This window comes from Neopelma chrysocephalum, unplaced genomic scaffold (assembly GCF_003984885.1).
Source record: "Neopelma chrysocephalum unplaced genomic scaffold, ASM398488v2 Primary Assembly neopelma1_361, whole genome shotgun sequence".
NCBI lineage: Eukaryota > Metazoa > Chordata > Aves > Passeriformes > Pipridae > Neopelma > Neopelma chrysocephalum.
The window spans coordinates 1,275,545-1,283,857 of record NW_020898025.1 but is presented as its reverse complement, the minus strand read 5'-3'; the positions used below and the strand labels follow the sequence as shown (position 1 = coordinate 1,283,857).

Below are 8,313 nucleotides of genomic sequence, written 5' to 3'. Positions count from 1 at the left end.
GCTCAAAAAAACAAAAAAATCACACTGATGGGGCTCAAAAAAACAAATCACACTGATGGGGCTCAAAAAAACATCACACTGATGGGGTTCAAAAAAACATCACACTGATGGGGCTTGGAACATGTCAGCAGTCCCAGAGCAGACACAGAACTGCTGAATTCCCTTCCCAGCCCAACGTTCAGTAATGAACTCCACACACTCCAAAAGCTATTTGAAAACAAAATGGAGACAGACATGAAAGCGTTGGAGGGAAAACAAACCAGGCTTTTTGTAGGAGCTTCCATGACAAACTTCAAACCCCCTGATGTATTTTTGTGGAGAGCATTCCTAAGGCCCTGCTGGGCCCAGTGCAAGGTGCTGCAGGTGTAATTCCTGTGCTGCTGCAGCCTCAGTGGCTTTGTGAGAGCTGTGGAGTAGGATTTTGCTTTCCCTACAAGGAACTGTCAGACTTAGCAACCTTCCCAAGGTCACATATCGAAGTCTGACAGAGCAGACAGTATGAGACAGTCCCAGGCTAAGGCTCTAACCACAGAACCAGCCTCTCCTTGTTAGGGCAGCAAAACAAATCTTTGCACATGGATTAAATTACAAGCTCGGAACACAAAGTTTGGTACCAAACTGCAAAGTGAGCACTTCCAGTTCCTTATTCTGGCTACTCACAGACCCCTTTCCTGAATGCTGATTACCAGCAGAGCTGCAAATGATTTCAGGCCTCTGAGTCCAAGCAATAATTGCCTATTGTGTCTGCTGCAGCCAGTCCTTTCACGTTGATATTCCACAAATGCAACCATCAGATGACTGATCCAACCACTGCAGCAGCTTTTTCCCCTACACAAAGGAAGCAACACACCACTCTCTAAAGAAGAGGAGACAGAGAGAGGCTGCCACAGAGATCATTAGCTCCACTACAGTCAGAAATATCTCTGATGGCAAGATCACACGGGGAGAACACAGAGAGGAGAGAGGGAAGCTGGCTAAGGGGCCTTTGTGGTGCCCAAACACAAGCAGCTGTATTTCCCTCAAAAGGAACAGACCTGCTGATGGCAAACTAGCACAGGGAGAGGAACTGTATTCCTGCCATGCCACACATCACCCCAGCTCCTCATTAAGGACAGTGATAGGTCCTATGTGTTTGTTCTCTTAAGCTTCTCGTGGAGCTTATCTACAAGAGATCTTTTCCAAAGTAAAGGCACCACCATGAGTATTTCCCAATCCAGCACAAATGCTGATTCTCCATCTCCCTCCACCCAACACGTACCTTGATCTGTCTGTGGATGATGTCTCTGGTAATGTTGGCTTTTGCCATCTTCTTGTAATGGGGCAGACGAAAAGAAGCTATGGGAAGAGCTGCTGTGCATCCAAGCATTCCAACCGAGCCAAGATCCACGCTGAGGGCATTCAGTTACCTGCAGGACAGCACAGGGAGGGGACACAGGCAGGCACACACCATATTAGGCCACTCAGACAATGTCAAGCTTTATTTTCCAAAAACAGCAGTGGGTAAGAACTGAAAAGTTGGGTATAAAGGCTCCTGAAGAAACTTTAGGAAGGAACAATGCCTGACTTGAGGCCATCCCCAGTCTGTGGAGGAATTCACAACGAACAGAATCCCAGGACTAAACAAGTCTAGAAAATCCATGTTTCTATGCCAGCAAAGACCTTGGGCAGTGTCCTGTCCCACAGTTTCCCCTCCCACCATTCCATGTCCACTCATGTCCAATGTCATGTTTCCCAAGCTCTACAATCAACAAGACTCATATTGTGAATAAACACAGTATCGATGGGTTTGGCCACCTCTTCTCTCTCTTTTATTACATTTAATTATCAGCAAAACCAAATTAGAACAACCAAAAGGGTATAAACATTCCTAGAAATCACAACAGCCAACCATCAGGTGATGGTTGGTCAACTGAACACCCAATTACCTCAGCAAGAGGTGACCTCAGTGACTCTGTGAAACACAGGGAGTCAGGACAGACCCCTCACTACTCGTGTCCAAGGCCAGATCCACACAAAGCTGCCAGCTGGGCTAAATAATCCCCATTGCTGGAGACATCCCAGAGGATGGGGTTTCCAGACAGCCCCGTGTGCTGAGCTCTGCAGGGAGAGGGAGCACTGCTGCCTCAAAAAGCAGCTCCAGGTTTGGACACACCACACGTGCAGGATCAATGGTATCTGCCATTCCTCTCCTCCAGCTTCTCCAGACACCTTTTCCAGCTAGCAAGCCTCCACCTGCCCTTCTCCTGGGCTGGATCCCCATGGATTAGCCTCCTTAAACAAATCCTCCAGGATACAGCAAGTTTCTCCATCCAGAGCTGCAACAGGGCAGATGCCATCGTTCTGTGATGCCTCAGCAGTTCACCCCTCAGGTGAGGGGCTGCTGCTCACTGGACAAAACCCAAGATCTTCTTACCTCTAAGATTATATCCCAGTGCTCCACTCCTCCTCCTCCTCCTCCTCACAGGGAATTTTAACCACACCAGCCACCCGCCCTCACCCAGCCCTTGTCCACAGGAACCTGTGACCAGCCACTGATGCCAGCTAAACAACTTTTTCCATGGAAACAAATGATCCATTAACCCAAAGTACATCCTCAAGAGACACGAGGGACAATATTCCAGCAGATCTCAGGGCCTCAGTCTTGTCTGCAGCTTTCCACTCTTCCAAGTGCTTCCCTGCAACATTCCCAGATTATGTCTACAGTCTCCTCTCTCCAAGCAGCATCCAGGTTTGTCCTCTTCTTCCCTGACAGGCAGATTTCTTGTCTCCCTCTTTGAGAGCAGTTTAATTTTGAGCTTAGAACCCCAAAAGGACCCACACCATGCCAGGGCCAGGCAGGCTCTCACCTCCCAAAGGACAAAAAAACCCCACTGCTCTCTTAAGAGCCCTACAAAAAAATCTGTCACATTTTCTCTGTCCAATTATGGCTAATTTCCAATCAGCTCCTTTTCATTCAAACAGCACCAAACAACCTCAAGGACACACGTGGAAAAATGCACGTCCACAGAAAGATCCAGATCTCCCCTATACAGACTGAAATAACCCACACCAAGAAGCCAGTTTAGAGCCAAATAAATCAATGCAAAACCATTAATACACTATAAATCCACTGTATGAATGGAGAGAAGGAAGATTCAAACCCCCCAAAACCTGCCAGTCCATATAAGAGAGACTCAAATTGCCTTGATTTTCAACAGAGCCTCCTTTGTCCCAGCATTTTCTCCCTTCTGGAACTCTGACACCCACACTGACCAGGGGACACAAAACACAGGAGTTGGCTATTTCTGGGAGTGTTTTTAGGATTAAAGACGTGTTGTGGAGCTTCCCAACTCTCTGGACAGGTCACTGTCACTCAGAGGTGTCCCCAACAGAACGTTGTTCCTCAGCTCTCAGGAGATCAACACAACTTTATTCCTTAAAAGATACAGGTCAGGAAAATTATCCGTGAAATCAGCCCTTTGGGTGACAGGCTTAGGAAAAAACCCACAGTCAAACAGGAATGCAGGAGCCTGAGGTGTCTCTCTTTCCTAGAAAGGGCTTGGTTTGGCAACTGGGTGTTGTAAAATGCTCAAAGGTCTCCCAGAACATGTGTCTATGCTCGGCCAGAACACTCCAAGAGCCTTTCTTGCTTTCACATTGCTTTTTTTTTTTTGTTGCTCAACAGGTATTCCACAGCTACAAAGGCTTAGGCAACCTTTAAATTATCATGGGATCACAGACAAAGAATTAAGAAGTCCCAGATTCTCATTCTGGGTCAGATTTTGAGCATTAGTCACAACTGGTCACAATCCCAGACTCACATTCACCATGAATATAATAGCTACCTCATTCTTGACTATTAACTAACTAAATACATAATAACTTAATTAAATAAATATTAAGTGCTGTTAACACTAAAGACTACTGACCCCACCACTGTACAGGCAGATCCACTCTCCAGTTACAAACTGACCCTGGAATAAAACAGAGAATCCCCTAAGATTTGTGGGTCCCCTGAAAAATATATATAATAAATAATTAGACAAAAATAAACCCTGTCTCCCAATTTCTTAGCCACATAAAGGCTTCCAAACATGAAGCCCCTTCAGAGAGTCTTTGTCACCACCAAAGGCACGGAAATCAGTAAAGGATGTTCCTCTTCTGGCAAAACCACTGTGCAAATTCTGTTCTATCCCATCCTTGCACTTCTCTGGCTTTTCACTAACCCTGTACAACCAAATCGTGGTGGAATGAGAGGAATAAGTCCCAGAGACAAGGACAATGTAGGATGAGTCTGCACTAGTGCTACCAGGGATGACTCCACAAGCAGCTTCACTTTGGCTACACGTCAGAGATGATCCCATCCCTTCCCATCCCTGGAAGTGCCCAAGGCCAGGCTGGACAGGGTTTGGAGCTACCTGGGACAGTGGAATGTGTCCCTGCCATCGGAACAGGATGATCTTTAAGGTCCCTTCCAACTCAAACCATTCCATGATCCTGTGATTGTGACCTTGTTGGGTCATTTATAAGATGACACTGGAGCGAGTTTCTCCATCACACTTCAATTCCAGGCAAGGACAACCTTCCCTCATCCCTCACTGCTCCAAACCTGCCCCGGGACACCACAGACAGGACTAAAAACTTGGGATCTAGTTACAGCTGTCACCTCACCCATGGCAACAGCCTCTTCTTAAACTCCACCTGGAGCACACAGAGCACCAGCCCACCTGCAGTTCCCTCCTGGACTCTCCTGCTCCTGCAACACTAAACTCCAAAGGCACAAAAAGCACTTTCGCAACACTTGGCCTTTAAATTCGCAGTCAAAAATTAACAAGCCACAGATTTCTGCAGGCTGTGGGCTCCAAACCTGGCAGGCTGTGTTTACACTGACAGCAATTTAAAAGCCCCTTAAGCTCCTGGGAAAGTACACTTCCAGAGGGTGCTCCAGGGCATGAGGAGGAAGGGGAGTAACAGGATTCCAATTTTCCCAAAACACTCACTCAAAGTCTGGAAACAAAACCTTGACAGTGATAACACAAATAATTCCATTGATTTAATACCAAGTTATCCCAATGCAGGTCGGATTTGGGGGATTGCTCCTTTGCTGGATTGTATTTCCCTGTCATGGAAGCACCTGAACAGCCCCCACCTCCCTCAGCCCCACAGCGACATCCTGACACAGACCTGCCCTGCAGAGGAGGGAGTCAGAGCCCCAGCCTGGGCACCAGCACCCTTTGGAAAAGCTCCATCCACCCCAAGAAACCCCACAAAGCACCAGGACCCCTGAAATGAGCAGCTTTACGCAAGCAATCCAATTCCTAACTGTGTGGATGTGCCCAAGTTTCTCAAGGTCACTGGGAATAAGCAGCACTCTGCACACCACGAGCCCTGCGGATACACGGCTCAGCCCCAAGGAACATCCCCAAGACCCTTCCCTTCAGCATCTACAAATTATTTCACCCATCCAAACACCAGTCAGGATGCAACTCAGGCAGCTTCTTTATCCTCACAACTTATTTCCCTGCCCTCTTTACCTTGACTTCCCAAGAGGTCACGGATCAAATTAAAATACATGGAAATAGGTACATTTATATTTTTTTTTTAAGAAACCTGGAAAACCAAGAGGGAATGACCTGGTTAGCAGCAAATATCTTGCTAAAAGAAGATTTTGCTCCAGCTAAAGGAGTTGCCAGGAGGTCCCCAGGACAGATGGACATGGAACATGGAGAGAGTGAGGAGAAGTGGGATCTGAGCCCTGACAGACTCAGCACGAGGGGACTGTCAGGGAAACTTGGACAGCCCAGAGTCATACAGTGCTTCCAGCTCAGCCCTCCAACTGGAATCCTACCTTCTCCCTTCATCCCCCAGCTCACACATCCACTGGGGTAACAGGAAGATGCCAGACAACACCTCACCCAGCACAAGCAACATCCCAATGCCCAGACCCACAGGGCCCAGTAGCTCCAGGAAGGAGTTCAGCTGGCAGAGGAGGAAAGGCTGATCCCCCTTCCAGGGAAAGGGGCTGCAGGACCCCCACCAGGGGCAGGGAAAGGTTCTGTGAAGGGTTTAGAGAGGGGATGGCGAGCAGAGGAGGGAGCAGGGCAGGGTCACAGCTAGGAAAGGGGAGAGGAAGGTGAGGACAGGGCAGTGCCTGGTGTAGGAGGGGGAAAGGGAAGCCAAAAAGCAGGGGCTGCACCTTGCAGGGGCTGGGTACCTGCCAGAGGATGCAGGAATGGGGGGGAGAGGGCAGGAAGAGGGTCTGGGGAAAACGGGGATGAGGGGCTGGAGAAAACTGGGACTGGTTTGCTCCTGGCAAAGAGAAGGGAGGTAACACCTGGGGGGAGACAGGGGGGCACATGACAGAGCCTGGGGTGGGGTAACTGATGGGAAAGACAGGGGTGGGGGGGAAACGTCAGGAAAGGGAGAGCAGGGAAAGCTGACAGGGAGGGGGCACAGGGGGGCAGCTGACAGACAAGGGGACACAGGGGGTGTGGCAGACAGGGAAGGGGGAAGGGGGGGGAATAGCTCAGAGGGAAGAGGGTACAGGGCGGGTAGAAGAGGGCGCAGGGGGCAGTGGGAAGGGGGTGCCACTGACAGGGCAGAGGGCACGGGGGTTGTAGCTGACAGGGAAGGAGATACAGCTGACAGGGAAGGGGTATGGGGGGGTGCAGCTCAGAGAAATGGGGCTACAGGGGTGTGGCTGACAGGGTAGGGGGGGCTGCTGACAGGGAAGGGGGTATGGGGGCTGTAGCTTAGAGGGAAGGGGGCACAGGGGTGTGGCTGACAGGGAAGGGGCTATGGGGGGTGTAGCTCAGAGGGAAGGGGGCACGGCAGGGATGGATGACAGGGAAGGGAGCACGGAGGGGGGGCGACTGACAAGGAAGGGGCTATGAGGGCTGTAGCTCAGAGGGAAGAGGGCATAGCGGGGACAGACGACAAGGAAGGGGGCACAGAGAGGGGGTGGCTGACAGGGAAGGGGATACAGGAGGGGGCGGCTGACAGGGTGGGGGGGCCCCTCCGGCCCGCGGGAGGGGGGCAGGGGGGGCCGTTACCTGTCAGGCCTCCCGGGCGCGAACGCGGCGGGCAGCGGGCAGCGGCGAGGCTCCATCCATGCGGGCCCGAGCGGGACGGGACGGGACGGAGCGCAGGGGGTGCCCGAGGGCCCCCCGGCCGTGCCCCCCGCCCCCGGCCCTGTTTACCCCCGCCAGCTGTCCGGGGCTCCGCTGCGCCCCCCCCAACCCCGCCGCCGCGTACCGCGCATGCGCCACGCCAACTGCGCAACCGCCCCCCACGCGGCGCCACGCCCCGGCCGCTGCGCAAACGGCGTAAGTGCTGTTCGTGAATAGCGCACCGTTCGCTGCGCGCCGCCGAGCCGGGATTGACAGCTCGCTGAGCCAATGGGGAGGGAGAGAGCGCTTCCTGAGGGATGTGCCAATCGGTGTGAGGGGGCGGGAGCGCGGCGGCGCGAAGGGGCTGCTGGGAGTTGTAGTCGAGGAGTGATGGCCGCCATAACTCCCCCTCCCCTTCCCCAAGCCTGGGCTCTCAGCATCACGGGCAGCTCGAGGTGTGGACTCGGCTGCGAGAGTGGTGAAGGGTCTGGAGGGGAAGCCATAGGCTGAGATCACTCGATTTGTCCAGGAGGCTGAAGGGAAACCTCATTGGGGTCTGCAGCTGCCCCATCCCTGTAAGTGTCCAAGGCCAGCTTGGACGGGGCTTGGAGCAACCTGGGCTAGTGGAAGGTGTCCGTGCCCGTGGCAGGGGGTAGAATGAGATGAGCTTTAAGGTCCCTTCCAGCCCAAACCATTCCATGGTTCTATTCCTCCCGAGGGGCAGCTCCGATCTCTGCTCTGTGTGAGCAGGGACAGGACCCAGGAAGCTGTGTCAGGGCAGGGTCAGGTTGGATATCAGGGAAACGTTCTTCCCCCAGAGGGTGGTTGGCACTGACCAGGCTCCCCAGGGCAGTGGGCACAGCCCCAAGGCTGCCAGAGCTCCAGGAAAATTTGGACAATGCTCTCAGGGATTGTTGGGGTGTCTGTGCAGGGCCAGGAGTTGGACTTGGATGATCCCTGTGGGTCCCTTTCAGGTCAGGAGAATCATACAATCCCAAAGCAGTTCGGGTTGGAAGGGATGTTAAAGAATATCCAGTTCCACCCCCTGCCATGAGCAGGGACACCTTCCACTAGCCCAGGTTGCTCCAAGCCCCGTCCAGCCTGGCCTTGGACACTTCCAGGGATCCAGGGGCAGCCACAGCTTCTCTGGGCAACCTGTGCCAGGGCCTCCCCACCCTCACAGGGAAGAATTTTTTCCTAAAATCTAATCTAAACCTTTTAGTTT

The 8,313-nt window shown here is 52.2% G+C and overlaps 1 protein-coding gene across 2 annotated transcripts in view; it reads right to left on the bottom strand.

The window, feature by feature from the left end:
* WDTC1 (WD and tetratricopeptide repeats 1) overlaps positions 1-7,156 on the bottom strand; it is a 26,392-nt gene extending 19,236 nt beyond the window's left edge. Inside the window, exons 1-2 of one of the 2 annotated variants that reach the window (XM_027705942.1) lie at positions 7,032-7,156; positions 1,259-1,406 (exon numbers count right to left, since the gene is read on the bottom strand). In XM_027705942.1, the coding sequence (XP_027561743.1) occupies positions 1,259-1,366 (108 nt within the window). In that variant the 5' untranslated portion in view covers positions 1,367-1,406; positions 7,032-7,156. Of the gene's footprint in view, positions 1-1,258; positions 1,407-5,928; positions 6,320-7,031 lie in introns of those variants that run through there. The other variant, XM_027705943.1, reaches the window with a different exon arrangement.
* Positions 7,157-8,313: the final 1,157 nt, after the last annotated feature.